This window comes from Heptranchias perlo, chromosome 30 (assembly GCF_035084215.1).
Source record: "Heptranchias perlo isolate sHepPer1 chromosome 30, sHepPer1.hap1, whole genome shotgun sequence".
In the NCBI taxonomy this organism is placed as follows: Eukaryota; Metazoa; Chordata; class Chondrichthyes; order Hexanchiformes; family Hexanchidae; genus Heptranchias; species Heptranchias perlo.
The window spans coordinates 6,838,694-6,854,964 of record NC_090354.1 but is presented as its reverse complement, the minus strand read 5'-3'; the positions used below and the strand labels follow the sequence as shown (position 1 = coordinate 6,854,964).

At 48.7% G+C, this 16,271-nt stretch overlaps 1 protein-coding gene across 2 annotated transcripts in view; it reads left to right on the top strand.

Annotated features, from left to right (window-relative positions):
- The first annotated feature begins 6,623 nt into the window (after positions 1-6,623).
- The window catches only part of cacnb1 (calcium channel, voltage-dependent, beta 1 subunit), a 188,995-nt gene continuing 179,347 nt past the window's right edge, over positions 6,624-16,271 (top strand). For both annotated transcript variants that reach the window (XM_067968801.1, XM_067968798.1), the window contains exon 1: positions 6,624-6,879. In XM_067968801.1, the coding sequence (XP_067824902.1) occupies positions 6,799-6,879 (81 nt within the window). In that variant the 5' untranslated portion in view covers positions 6,624-6,798. The remainder of the gene's footprint in view (positions 6,880-16,271) is intronic.

The window sequence follows — 16,271 nt, the reverse complement described above, 5'->3', positions numbered from 1 at the left end:
ACATCACCATTAACACGGGCACTCCAACCTCACATCACCATTAACACGGGCACTCCAACCTCACACCGCCATTAACACGGGCACTCCAACCTCACACCGCCATTAACACGGGCACTCCAACCTCACATCACCATTAACACGGGCACTCCAACCACACACCGCCATTAACACGGGCACTCCAACCACACACCGCCATTAACACGGGCACTCCAACCACACACCGCCATTAACACGGGCACTCCAACCTCACACCGCCATTAACACGGGAACTCCAACCACACACCGCCATTAACACGGGCACTCCAACCTCACATCACCATTAACACGGGAACTCCAACCTCACACCGCCATTAACACGGGCACTCCAACCTCACACCGCCATTAACACGGGCACTCCAACCTCACATCACCATTAACACGGGAACTCCAACCTCACACCGCCATTAACACGGGCACTCCAACCTCACACCGCCATTAACACGGGCACTCCAACCTCACATCACCATTAACACGGGAACTCCAACCTCACACCGCCATTAACACGGGCACTCCAACCTCACACCGCCATTAACACGGGAACTCCAACCTCACACCGCCATTAACACGGGCACTCCAACCTCACATCACCATTAACACGGGCACTCCAACCTCACACCGCCATTAACACGGGCACTCCAACCTCACACCGCCATTAACACGGGAACTCCAACCTCACATCACCATTAACACGGGAACTCCAACCTCACATCACCATTAACACGGGCACTCCAACCTCACACCGCCATTAACACGGGCACTCCAACCTCACACCGCCATTAACACGGGCACTCCAACCTCACACCGCCATTAACACGGGCACTCCAACCTCACACCGCCATTAACACGGGCACTCCAACCTCACATCACCATTAACACGGGAACTCCAACCTCACATCACCATTAACACGGGCACTCCAACCTCACACCGCCATTAACACGGGAACTCCAACCACACACCGCCATTAACACGGGCACTCCAACCTCACACCGCCATTAACACGGGCACTCCAACCTCACACCGCCATTAACACGGGCACTCCAACCTCACACCGCCATTAACACGGGCACTCCAACCTCACATCACCATTAACACGGGAACTCCAACCTCACACCGCCATTAACACGGGCACTCCAACCTCACACCGCCATTAACACGGGAACTCCAACCTCACATCACCATTAACACGGGCACTCCAACCTCACATCACCATTAACACGGGCACTCCAACCTCACACCGCCATTAACACGGGCACTCCAACCTCACATCACCATTAACACGGGCACTCCAACCTCACATCACCATTAACACGGGCACTCCAACCTCACACCGCCATTAACACGGGCACTCCAACCTCACACCGCCATTAACACGGGCACTCCAACCTCACACCGCCATTAACACGGGCACTCCAACCTCACACCGCCATTAACACGGGCACTCCAACCTCACACCGCCATTAACACGGGCACTCCAACCTCACATCACCATTAACACGGGCACTCCAACCTCACATCACCATTAACACGGGCACTCCAACCTCACACCGCCATTAACACGGGCACTCCAACCTCACACCGCCATTAACACGGGAACTCCAACCTCACACCGCCATTAACACGGGAACTCCAACCTCACATCGCCATTAACACGGGCACTCCAACCTCACATCACCATTAACACGGGAACTCCAACCTCACATCGCCATTAACACGGGCACTCCAACCTCACACCGCCATTAACACGGGCACTCCAACCTCACACCGCCATTAACACGGGAACTCCAACCTCACATCGCCATTAACACGGGCACTCCAACCTCACACCGCCATTAACACGGGCACTCCAACCTCACATCACCATTAACACGGGAACTCCAACCTCACATCACCATTAACACGGGCACTCCAACCTCACACCGCCATTAACACGGGAACTCCAACCACACACCGCCATTAACACGGGCACTCCAACCTCACACCGCCATTAACACGGGCACTCCAACCTCACATCGCCATTAACACGGGAACTCCAACCTCACACCGCCATTAACACGGGCACTCCAACCTCACACCGCCATTAACACGGGCACTCCAACCTCACATCACCATTAACACGGGCACTCCAACCTCACATCACCATTAACACGGGCACTCCAACCTCACACCGCCATTAACACGGGCACTCCAACCTCACACCGCCATTAACACGGGAACTCCAACCTCACATCGCCATTAACACGGGCACTCCAACCTCACACCGCCATTAACACGGGCACTCCAACCTCACACCGCCATTAACACGGGCACTCCAACCTCACACCGCCATTAACACGGGAACTCCAACCTCACACCGCCATTAACACGGGAACTCCAACCTCACACCGCCATTAACACGGGAACTCCAACCTCACACCGCCATTAACACGGGCACTCCAACCTCACACCGCCATTAACACGGGAACTCCAACCTCACACCGCCATTAACACGGGCACTCCAACCTCACACCGCCATTAACACGGGCACTCCAACCTCACACCGCCATTAACACGGGAACTCCAACCTCACACCGCCATTAACACGGGCACTCCAACCTCACACCGCCATTAACACGGGCACTCCAACCTCACATCACCATTAACACGGGCACTCCAACCTCACACCGCCATTAACACGGGCACTCCAACCTCACACCGCCATTAACACGGGCACTCCAACCTCACACCGCCATTAACACGGGCACTCCAACCTCACACCGCCATTAACACGGGCACTCCAACCTCACATCACCATTAACACGGGCACTCCAACCTCACATCACCATTAACACGGGCACTCCAACCTCACACCGCCATTAACACGGGCACTCCAACCACACACCGCCATTAACACGGGAACTCCAACCTCACATCACCATTAACACGGGAACTCCAACCTCACATCACCATTAACACGGGCACTCCAACCTCACACCGCCATTAACACGGGCACTCCAACCTCACATCACCATTAACACGGGAACTCCAACCTCACACCGCCATTAACACGGGCACTCCAACCTCACATCACCATTAACACGGGCACTCCAACCTCACATCACCATTAACACGGGAACTCCAACCTCACACCGCCATTAACACGGGCACTCCAACCTCACATCACCATTAACACGGGCACTCCAACCTCACACCGCCATTAACACGGGCACTCCAACCTCACACCGCCATTAACACGGGAACTCCAACCTCACATCACCATTAACACGGGCACTCCAACCTCACATCACCATTAACACGGGCACTCCAACCTCACATCACCATTAACACGGGCACTCCAACCTCACACCGCCATTAACACGGGCACTCCAACCTCACATCGCCATTAACACGGGCACTCCAACCTCACACCGCCATTAACACGGGCACTCCAACCTCACACCGCCATTAACACGGGCACTCCAACCACACACCGCCATTAACACGGGCACTCCAACCACACACCGCCATTAACACGGGCACTCCAACCTCACATCACCATTAACACGGGCACTCCAACCTCACATCACCATTAACACGGGCACTCCAACCTCACATCACCATTAACACGGGCACTCCAACCTCACATCACCATTAACACGGGCACTCCAACCTCACACCGCCATTAACACGGGCACTCCAACCTCACATCACCATTAACACGGGCACTCCAACCTCACACCGCCATTAACACGGGAACTCCAACCTCACACCGCCATTAACACGGGCACTCCAACCTCACATCGCCATTAACACGGGAACTCCAACCTCACACCGCCATTAACACGGGCACTCCAACCTCACATCGCCATTAACACGGGAACTCCAACCTCACACCGCCATTAACACGGGAACTCCAACCTCACACCGCCATTAACACGGGCACTCCAACCTCACATCACCATTAACACGGGCACTCCAACCTCACATCACCATTAACACGGGCACTCCAACCACACACCGCCATTAACACGGGAACTCCAACCTCACACCGCCATTAACACGGGAACTCCAACCTCACATCACCATTAACACGGGCACTCCAACCTCACACCGCCATTAACACGGGAACTCCAACCTCACACCGCCATTAACACGGGCACTCCAACCTCACATCACCATTAACACGGGAACTCCAACCTCACACCGCCATTAACACGGGAACTCCAACCTCACATCGCCATTAACACGGGCACTCCAACCACACACCGCCATTAACACGGGCACTCCAACCTCACATCACCATTAACACGGGCACTCCAACCACACACCGCCATTAACACGGGAACTCCAACCACACACCGCCATTAACACGGGAACTCCAACCTCACACCGCCATTAACACGGGCACTCCAACCTCACATCACCATTAACACGGGAACTCCAACCTCACATCACCATTAACACGGGAACTCCAACCTCACACCGCCATTAACACGGGCACTCCAACCACACACCGCCATTAACACGGGCACTCCAACCTCACATCACCATTAACACGGGAACTCCAACCTCACACCGCCATTAACACGGGCACTCCAACCTCACATCACCATTAACACGGGAACTCCAACCTCACATCACCATTAACACGGGAACTCCAACCTCACACCGCCATTAACACGGGCACTCCAACCACACACCGCCATTAACACGGGCACTCCAACCTCACATCACCATTAACACGGGAACTCCAACCACACACCGCCATTAACACGGGCACTCCAACCTCACATCACCATTAACACGGGAACTCCAACCTCACACCGCCATTAACACGGGCACTCCAACCTCACATCACCATTAACACGGGAACTCCAACCACACACCGCCATTAACACGGGCACTCCAACCTCACACCGCCATTAACACGGGAACTCCAACCTCACACCGCCATTAACACGGGCACTCCAACCTCACATCACCATTAACACGGGAACTCCAACCTCACACCGCCATTAACACGGGAACTCCAACCTCACATCACCATTAACACGGGCACTCCAACCTCACACCGCCATTAACACGGGAACTCCAACCTCACATCACCATTAACACGGGCACTCCAACCTCACATCACCATTAACACGGGAACTCCAACCTCACACCGCCATTAACACGGGCACTCCAACCTCACACCGCCATTAACACGGGCACTCCAACCTCACACCGCCATTAACACGGGCACTCCAACCACACATCACCATTAACACGGGCACTCCAACCTCACACCGCCATTAACACGGGCACTCCAACCTCACACCGCCATTAACACGGGCACTCCAACCTCACACCGCCATTAACACGGGCACTCCAACCTCACACCGCCATTAACACGGGCACTCCAACCACACACCGCCATTAACACGGGCACTCCAACCTCACACCGCCATTAACACGGGCACTCCAACCTCACACCGCCATTAAAAAGTATTCCATTCTTACGCTGCCAATAACATGGATACTCCAATCTGACACTAAAATTAAGAGACACTCCAATCCTATGCTGCCATTAACACATCACTCCAGTCATACAGACATTAATACAGATAGTCCAACCTCTCATATTGCCAATAAAACAGACAGTCCAGCCTCACACTGCCATTAACATGGGCACTGTGACCTCACACTAGCAAAACACACTGGATCTCACGCACAAACAAGAGCAATTCACAGGATCTTTAATGAACAGCACTTAAATCTGTGATTGAAAACAGATGCATTGTTATATTACATGTTTTGTCGAGTTAATCGTGATGACTGTTGTGTAACTGTCTATTTATTTAATGTTTTATTTAAAGCTACAATGACTAAATTGATCCCATAAAACTATTACAATATAGCTGTAACTATAAAGTGATTAATAATGTATTACAGTTTTTCTAGATACTATGAACTACTATTGCAATGGTAGCGAAGAGATATACAATGTTTATTTGTATGTAATAAGCAATATATTGGAAAACTCTATTTTCTCAAATTATTTTTTATTCTGCTCTCCCGGCTGGACCCAATCCTTGGCTCTGTCCATGCTCAATATATAGTTTCATCTAAATTTACAGAACTGCATAATATCGTGAAGGTATCTATGTGTAACTACCGTGTAATCTAATATACCATAATCCAATAAAGCATGTCAACTTTGCTAATTCAATAACAATTTGAAAAGAAAAGTAGGATGTATCCATTACAAGATTAGTAGATTTAGGATTTAATCAGGAGCGATTACATTTTTTTCTAAACCACAATCACCTCTCACATACAACAGACCGAACATGAGCAGTGAAATGGTTACTGAAAGATCTGAGATGCAACCATTCATTTCCAAAGGGATTTTACCAACTAACCACCCTTTCCTCAAGGGAAGGTAAATCGACAGCAAGGGTAGGGGGGGACCTAACCTGATTATGCACAACCCACCTTCCCAATACTTTTCTGTTACTGGTGCATTTTCCACATCTTCAACCAATTAGCAAGGCGTCAGGCTGCCATCCATTTCCGATTGGTTCAGTGGTCTGTCCATCAATGCACCCATGAAGTTAGGTGGAGACTCAGCGCTGGAGGGAGACGGGATTCATTGTTTGAGGGAAAGGAGAGCAAAGCAAAGGCACACATTCCATTGAAGAGCAGAGCTGGCTATTATATAGGAAAAGAGAGAGAAAGAAAGGAAATTAATAATCTTTATTTTTAAAAAATGTGCTACCTGTGACTGGAAGCAGTCTCCAATGGTACAAAACAGCATGTCCAGAACACCCTCAACTTCCCAGGAGATACAGATGGACGTGTTTGACAACCCACCCGTGCAGGTACTGAGGAGGCTAATTCTTGGGTGTGGGAGGAAAATGTTATTTTCTTTCCCTTGCGTTCTATTTATTGGCTGCATTGCTAAATATTTTTTTGTGTTTCCTGCGCCCGTGTGTGTGTTTTTAAAATCGAACTTCGTTGCGATGGGTAATGGTCCCAGTTCTTGCTTCTTCCACCCCCTTACCCCCGCTGCTTGTCCGTTTGGGGCTGCGTGAGATGCGGACAGCGGTCCCCAGAGGCTGGCGGCGCCCGACCTGTTACACCTCGCGTCTACCGAAACCCTGCAAACGCCAGCGCTGCCTCTCATTCGTATCCTGGTGTCATCCTCTCTCCTCTCCTCCCCTCTTGTAATACCCTGAATGCATAGCAACCATACCGTAGTAGTGTTTGTGGAAACCAATATATATGCTGCCGATATTTTTTTGCATTTCCCTATAGATATATTTATTTATCTGTAGCATCTTCTACCATATTCCAATATATATTTACTGAGGTTTATTTTTCCATGGTTCATATGAATCTCGTTTTTTCTTTGTGCAAACTTCTGATTTTTTTTAAAAGATGCTCTGATGATTTTTGCATTTTGGAGTTAACTCTTTGTTAATATTGCACGTCTACTTTGCAATAATATAGGAGGGAGTGCAATAATATAGGAGGGAGTGCACTATTTTCTTTATCTTAGTGTCTGTCTATTTCTGTGTGTCATGTGTGTCTGTCTACCTGTCTGTCTGTCCCTCTGTTTTTGTACATATAGTAACCCTTCATCAAGACCACAGCACTAATTTACCTTGGCTTTTAGTACAATACTCGGGATCTGATTTTCCCCCCCACTTTTGGCAGCACAAGTACAAATCGCATACAGGTGCACATCCCCCCCTGCATTTTGTTTTTATTTTAACTCTTTCTGTGCTGGTAACTCAATGTTTCAGGTTGATTTGGTGAGTAAAGTCTCTTAAGCCATTGGAATAGCTACTTGTACGATATGGCATGCATGGGTGTGTGTTCTGAGACAGGGCAAAACAAACACTAAGTCATAAGTCGCCAGGATTACAATTTAAAAAAAGATGAAAAGTACTGTGAATGCTGGAAAAGCAGAGTCTGAAGAGAGAAAAGTCTGATTAATGTTTTGGGTGGGGACCTGTCATCAGAACAAGTCCACATCTGAAATGTTAGCCTGTCATTTTTCTTTCAAATAGTGCTATATATTACAAACATTTTATGTATTTATTTATTTATATTTTATAAAGGTTTTCTGTGGCTAAAATGTGTGTGTTGTTGCATGATTATTAAATATTTACCAGGGTAGGATTGCCAGACCAACCCTATATGGGGGACATGCTGTTTGTCTGTGAATACTGCTGAGACACATTGTGGTATCTATTGCAGTTTGTTCTCATTTCCATTTCTATTCCGAAACCCTGCCCATCCCTTTACTCCATGGGTGGAATGGATAAATGAAATATCCATTTCTCCCAGCGTTTAAAAAAAGATTTTTGAAAAAAAGGATTGTTTCTCCTATCCCATTTGGAGAGATAAGTCTGTTAACAAAAAAAGGATGGGCCATTGCACCCTTTGTCAAGCCCTGCTGTTTCTTGGGTTCCTACATCTGCAGCTGAAATGTAAAGGAAAATGGGTTAGTTCTGCGCACAGTGTGCTAATCTTCCCAAACTCGCAAGCCAATTTCCTAACCCTCATATTAACCAGCAAAAACCCTGAAATAATGGGCAGGATCATTTAGTGCTTGCCTCAACTGCAAATGCTACTATCCCTTATGCCCAGGTTCTATTTGCGCTGACTGAATGGACTTAATTCAACCCTCGCTTTCTCCACTTTGTTTGGAGTGAAACCAAAATAGAACCAAGTCGGTATCGTAAAATGGTACAAACCACCAGATATTAGTGTTTTTTTTTTCTGAGAACTGAAATCAAACTTGTATCATGAGCTGTGCTGCGAATGACACATTCCCTGGGCTTGGGGCAATGACAGCAATAACAGTGGGAGAGCATCTTGTGTGAGAGATGGTGAAAGAGAGGTAATCTATTTTAGTAGGTTACAAGGAATTGCCATATGTTGTGTATACATCGTTATGATCTGGAATGCGGGTTATTATGATCTGGAATGCGCTGCCTGAAGCAGTGGAAGCAGATTCAATAATAAGTTTCAAAAGGGAATCAGATATACATACATACATACTTGAAAAGGAAAAATTTGCTGGGCTATGGGGAAAGATCAGGGGAGTGGGACCAATTGATAGCTCTTTCAAAGAGCCAGCACAGGCACGATGGGCTGAATGGCGGCCTCCTGTGTTGTATGATTCCATGATTAGATTCCTTGGTAAATTGTACTTCTAGACAATTTGGATACAGGTGTACTTAAGACAGGCTAATTAAAGATGAATATATCTTGAGTTAAAAATAAAATTGTACTTTAAACACAGTTCTTGTCTCATACACATCTGCTTGCTCTTGCAGAAGATGTCTTGTGTAAATGTTGTTTCCCTCTACTGAGGTGAGATAGTCCACTGTCATTTACTGAAGGTGTTCTAGGTAGGTTTGTGGTTAACAACCTCCCTCCACAGTGGCAAAATGCATCGGAGTGCCAAGGAGTGATGGGATTCAGGTTTCCTTTCATTTAAAAAAAAAAAAAAATTCCCCTCTCCAATTTTTGTCTGCACCTCCACTGTGACTTTTATTCATGATTGGATGTGGTTTCATGAATGTCCTCTTATAGCTGTCCAAGTGATCATTCTTTGTGTGAGTAAAAGTAACTATTGCAGGGCTATTTGACTGTGAGGGGTTTCACAACTGAGCCCAATCCTGTTGTCACTCAATGTTCACTATCTCATACCGTCCACGGGGGTGTGGAGTGAGAACCCGAGCTTATTTTATTTCTTTCTCTAGCCCAGGGTTGCTGAGGCTAATTGTAGACCTCCCTCTCCCCGCCACTTAGCTCTGCCTACTTCAGCACTGGCTAAGACTAATAACACGCCACTGACCAGGGAATAGGGCTGGAACCTTCTTGGTTTGTAAAGCTCAGTTCCATACAGGCTGCTTGCTTACCAATTTACCTATACAAGGAGCCAGATTCCCTGTATCAGTAAAGGCAATGAGCAGAGACCAGATAATGGGTGCTGGTGTCTGATGCCGGCTGGAAGGTTCTCTGTTCTCCAGCACTAATGCCACGTGACTCACCTCGAGCTCGAATGTTTACCAAAAAGTCCACAGTAGAAGGACCACTGCCCATTATACACCCAGTCTATTGACTTCAATAGACACGAGAATCGGGCGAGTTGTATAATGGGAGGTCGATCCGCTATCACCCAATCTGTGTCCCCTGCCACCCCCCTCCAGGTCCCCCTTTGCAATGGATGAAAAACAATAGACAGAAGTCACCAGGCCACCTTCCTATGCCAAGGGTAGGATTGGCATTGGCCTGGGGGCAGGGTGCCTGGCAAAAGGGGATTAATAAAGGAGAGGGGAAGGAAGGAAGAAAAAGAAGGTAAATAGAGAATCTATTCCCTCAACCTAAACTCGGCCCCACATGCATTTGACTGCAGTTTTTGCACCTCTGACAATGCTGATCAAACACTAACCATTACTCTAACCAGCTGCCCCTTCAGCCTGTTTTATTTTATACACTGTATAGGTAGTAATGAACAAGCAGGCTTGTGTTTCTATAGAAGATAATAGATCTCAGTGAGCATTCTTGGTCAATTTTCAGGTAGCAACCACATCATAAGGCTCAGATGACATTGTGAACTGTATGCATTTAACATTTTAAAAACTCCCAATATTAAATTACTGCCTTAAATTCAGAAGGAGATGCCTGTTGCTGCTCATAATAAATAGCAATGACATTTCTCTGCAGTTCTTTTTATACTGTTCTGGTGCTGCATTTGTTATTTCTTTTTAACTTAGAATTTTCTCCCTCTTGTGCTGCAGCTGCTAGGAATATTTGATCTTTGATGTGGGACTTGAAGTTCTACCAGGCAGTTCTTTTGCAGTATTTGTAGGAAAGCTAATCATTCCTCTGCCTCTTGTATGTAAGAATACTGGTCAATGCTGAATTACAGGTCCAAGTGAAGACAGTTTTGCGGTGGCTTTAGGCAAGAGTGTACGAGTGTTGGAGCCACAACTGCATACATGAGTTGAAGAAGGCACTCCCATAGCCATCTGTAATTTCTGCCCTGCCCATCTGTTTTCATATTTCTTCTTGTTTGGCTTCTTGGAAATTGCACTTTGGAGGACCCTGGGCAGTGATGAACAACGGGAGTACGATCCAAAGGGCCAAGTGATCATCTTGTAGCAGAGGCGCAAAAACAGCAGGAAATAGCCTGCAGATTCTGATCATTTGCTGGAAGTAAATGAAGAAAATAAAGCACTTTGTGTACAGAGTAATGGATGGGTGGAACCAGCGACCAGGAAAAACGTCAACTGAAAGTTTCAGAGAAAGGCATAAATGTTCTCTGAACCCCATGGTTAAGTTCTTTCCTTTGCACTTACTCCCTCCCAGCTATATTTTGTACATATAAAATATACCTTGATGTGTGTTTTTAGACACCACTACAGTAGTGAGGGGGTGCTGCACTGTTGGAGGTCTCAGATGAGACCTTAAACCGAGGCTCGTCTGCCATCTCAGGTGGACGTTAAAGATCCCACTATTCGAAGAAGAGCAGGGGAATTCTCCCGCTGATCGTCTGGTCCTCCGTGCTTGTTAGTACACCAGGCAGTGTATTTACCCACTCGCCCTTTAGACTCGGCTGACAAACCAGATTTTTTTTACCGAGAATCCTGTACTACTCTGATTCATTGAGGTATACACTCTTGTGTGTTATAGAGCAAATAATAAATGCATGGAACTGCATTTATATTCAATAGCATTTGGGATACAGTTGGAACAGGGAGACTGTCTAGTGAAATAAGTTAGCATAGAATCACCTCTGGAACCTGGGTTCAAAGCTAGTTCAAACTGATGGGATGGCCATCTCCTCTCTATGCCAGCTGTAAGGGTCTTTCATGAAATGAATTGGGCCAATCTCGGTTAAGTTTCTTGCTGGCATGGATCCACAGCACTAAGTTGCCCAAAGCGTGACACTGAATTGGCAGCTGACTCTCAAGGGCCGATAAAGATGGATGGGGAAGATTCACATTGGCGCAGTTTGGATGAAGGCTAAATGTTGCTGAAGAGCAGAAGGAGCTTTACTGCGCACCTAACCATGCTGCTGCTCACCTGGGATTGCCAGATGCTGACTGACAGGTTTTCTGTTCCCCAGCACTAACGTTACGTGACTCAACCTTGAGCTCGAATGTTTACCAAAAATGCAAATTAAAAAGGGAAAGGCGTACCCCAGTAAGAGCACGAGGGGGGCAGTAAAAATGCATCATGTGGATGGTATAACACCTCCCACCATACAAACATTGCTAACCTATGCCAGACTGTGGGTAGCTTTGTGCCATTCTGCTATGCCTGCTAACACAGTGGTGAGAATGCGGCTGAGAACTGTGGTGGCATTGCTGGCTGTGGGGGAGGGGGGAGGCATATGCCCAATTCTTAGCTTTATAGGAAGTGTGTGGCAATGTTCCCAGAAGGTTTGGGGCACTTACACACCAGCCTAAATGATCAGGACTCTCCCCTCGGCTCAATTAGATCAGCCATGATCTGATTGAATAGCGGAACAGGCTCGAGGGGCTGAATGGCCTGCTCCTGTTCCTGTGTTCCAGAGAACACGGCAACCTGAATTTTTTTTTTTAGGCCCCTTCCGGTGAAATTTGAAATAAGAAACCTGTTTAATCTCACTAATGTGGGCCTATATTGTGACAAACTAACCTGTTGTCTCTGAGATGTAGGGGTCGATTTTACGTCTCTGGCGGGAAAGTGGCCTATGGATCCTCATTTGCATGCCCCTGTGGACTCCCAACCAAAACCACCTGGAAGTCGGCGGGAAGCGGTAGCCCAGCCGTTTATATCGGGCGTCGGGAGGCCGCTGAAGGGGACCAGAGGGCACGGGATAGGGGAGGGGAGGCCCAAGGTTTCCTTGTGGGGCCCGGAGGAGCTTTGGCCTGGAGGGGAAGCCACCACTGCTCTCCTGCTCAGGCCATGGGTTACTATTGCAACCGGGCCCTGATGACCTCGCTGGCTTCAGGCGGTTGTCCTTGCTGCCTGAAATTTTTTTGCTTTGTACTTTCCTTTGTACTTACTCCCTCCTAGCTATATTTTGTACATATAAAATATACCTTGATGTGTGGTTTTAGACACCACTACAGTAATGAGGGGGTGCTGCACTGTTGGAGGTGTTGTCTTTCAGATGAGACGTTAAACCGAGGCCCGTCTGCCGTCTCAGGTGGACGTTAAAGATCCCGCTATTCGAAGAAGAGCAGGGGAAGGGGTTTAAAATCCATCCCCCCTCACCCCTTTATTGTATGAACGGCTTATCGTAATAAGTAGACTGAACAAGTGAGCAGATTTCAAAGGGAAGCAGACAGGGGCACCGTTTGCAATTAAAAGCATTGGACAAACAACATCAGAGCATAAAATGTTTGTTGTAGTGAAAGCTAACAACTCCATACAGGAAAATAATTTTTTTTTTTCAAAATAACGTGGTGTTTAGTATGCTGTGCGTGCTCAAACAGTCTGCTTAGTTTTACGTTCTATACAAATTGAAGCATAGACCAGCTTTACAGCCTGGGCCTTGCTTAAAAACACAGGAACTGCCTCTGTAATTCTGAGAATTTGATGGACTTTGACACAACAAAGCAGGATACTGAAATATGAGCTAGTTATGACGATTAAGCTACTTCTTGTTTCTATTTATTTATTTATTTATTTATTGAAAGCGAAGGAAGCCGAGCAAATTATTCTCCTCAATCCACAAAAACCAATAATGCTGTAATATAACACCATGACAACGGGCCTGTGTTTGCTTTTAATTTAATACATGACCTCAGTAAAAAGATTGCAGTCACTCACAGAAGATGAAAAATAAAAGCACAGGCAGGAGGCTGAATCCAACTAGTGTAGGATAATTTCACGCTTAACACGTAAGAACCAATAAAGCTTCCGTGCAGTATCCACTCACTATGCATTTCTCTTTTTACAATCAAACTCCATATGACCACTGACCTCTCCGCCCTTGTGTCGGGTAATCAGTAAGCACGTCACAGTGAAAAAGTGAAGAATCATTGTTAGCATGAAATGGTAATAAAACTGAACAAATGGTGAACAGCGTAATTTTATTTTAATTCCCCCCTGCCTCTCCAGTTTTCTCTTCTCCTGTTCCTGAAGGTGCTAACTCATGAAGAGGGACGATTTTCACAGGGGCCAGCAACTCTCTGATACCTCACTCAAATGGCTGTTCATCACGTACGAGCATGGACAGTCGAGTGTCAACTGGTTGTCCGACGTTTGGCAGAAGTCACAGTCTCGTCAATCCTATCCTTGCCGGCCCCACACCCCCAAATTCCCAGCAAGGTTCAAGATAAGGGGTCGGCCACACAGGACAGAGATAAGGAAAAATTTCTTCACTCAGAGGGAATTCTCTACCCCAGAGGGCTGTGAATGTTCAGTCGTTGAGTATATTCAAGACTGAGATCGATGGGTATTTGGACACTCAGGGATATGGGGATAGAGCGGGAAAGTGGAGTTGAGGTAGAAGACCAGCCGTGATCTTATTGAATGGCGGAGCAGGCTCGAGGGGGCGTGTGGTCTCCTCCTGCTCCTATTTCTTACGTTATCCTCGCTGGATGGTGATCGTGAGATGGAACCGTGGCTGATTTTATTCCCCTCTCCTTGGCTTGGACTGCTGAGGTCAACTGCGACACCTGGACATCTCCTATCTCAGCACAGGCCGGGGATCGAGCCTGGGACTTTCTTGTTTGTATTTGCTCAGCTCTACAACTGGTGGATGCAGGAGACCGACATATTGGGGTGGAGTGGTGGGGGGAATTAAAAAAACAGAAATGGAATCAACAAATGTTGGTCTTCAAAACCGTAATCGTGTCAGGAATAACGATGGAGGATAACGAAATATAATTTTTATTTCTATGAGTGAGGCATAATTTGTCTGCCATTGGATAAGGTCTCTCATAACTAAAACCGATATATGACTGGAACTCGGGAAAGCAAGAGCAGACTGAACTTGGGCTGAATTTTTTCCGAAGGTAGTAAACAAAATAAAACTGAAACTTGAGGTCCAGAGATGGAGGAGAGGAAGGGTTAGTTACTGCGAGGGGACGGCGATGGGGGTGGGGGGTTTAGTTACTGCGAGGGGACGAGGTGTGGGTGGGGGGGGGGTTTAGTTACTGCAAGGGGACGGGGTGGGGGTTTAGTTACTGCGAGGGGACGGCGATGGGGGTGGGGGGTTTAGTTACTGCGAGGGGGGGGGGGGGGTTAGTTACTGCGAGGGGGGGGGGGGGTTAGTTACTGCGAGGGGGGGGGGGTGTTTAGTTACTGCGAGGGGGGGGGGGGTTTAGTTACTGCGAGGGGACGGCGATGGGGGTGGGGGGTTTAGTTACTGCGAGGGGGTGGGGGGTTAGTTACTGCGAGGGGGTGGGGGGTTAGTTACTGCGAGGGGGTGGGGGGTTAGTTACTGCGAGGGGACGGGGTGGGGGGTTAGTTACTGCGAGGGGACGGGGTGGGGGGGGGGTTAGTTACTGCGAGGGGACGGGGTGGGGGGGGGGGGTTTAGTTACTGCGAGGGGACGGGGTGGGGGGGGGGGTTTAGTTACTGCGAGGGGACGGGGTGGGGGGGGGGTTTAGTTACTGCGAGGGGACGGGGTGGGGGGGGGGGTTTAGTTACTGCGAGGGGACGGGGTGGGGGGGGGGTTTAGTTACTGCGAGGGGACGGGGTGGGGGGGGGGGTTTAGTTACTGCGAGGGGACGGGGTGGGGGGGGGGTTTAGTTACTGCGAGGGGACGGGGTGGGGGGGGGGGTTTAGTTACTGCGAGGGGACGGGGTGGGGGGGGGTTTAGTTACTGCGAGGGGACGGGGTGGGGGGGGGTTTAGTTACTGCGAGGGGACGGGGTGGGGGGGGGTTTAGTTACTGCGAGGGGACGGGGTGGGGGGGGGGTTTAGTTACTGCGAGGGGACGGGGTGGGGGGGGGGGTTTAGTTACTGCGAGGGGACGGGGTGGGGGGGGGGGTTTAGTTACTGCGAGGGGACGGGGTGGGGGGGGGGGGGGGGTTTAGTTACTGCGAGGGGACGGGGTGGGGGGGGGGGGGGGGGTTTAGTTACTGCGAGGGGACGGGGTGGGGGGGGGGGTTAGTTACTGCGAGGGGACGGGGGGGGGGGGGTTTAGTTACTGCGAGGGGACGGGGGGGGGGGGGTTTAGTTACTGCGAGGGGACGGGGGGGGGGGGTTTAGTTACTGCGAGGGGACGGGGGGGGGGGGGTTTAGTTACT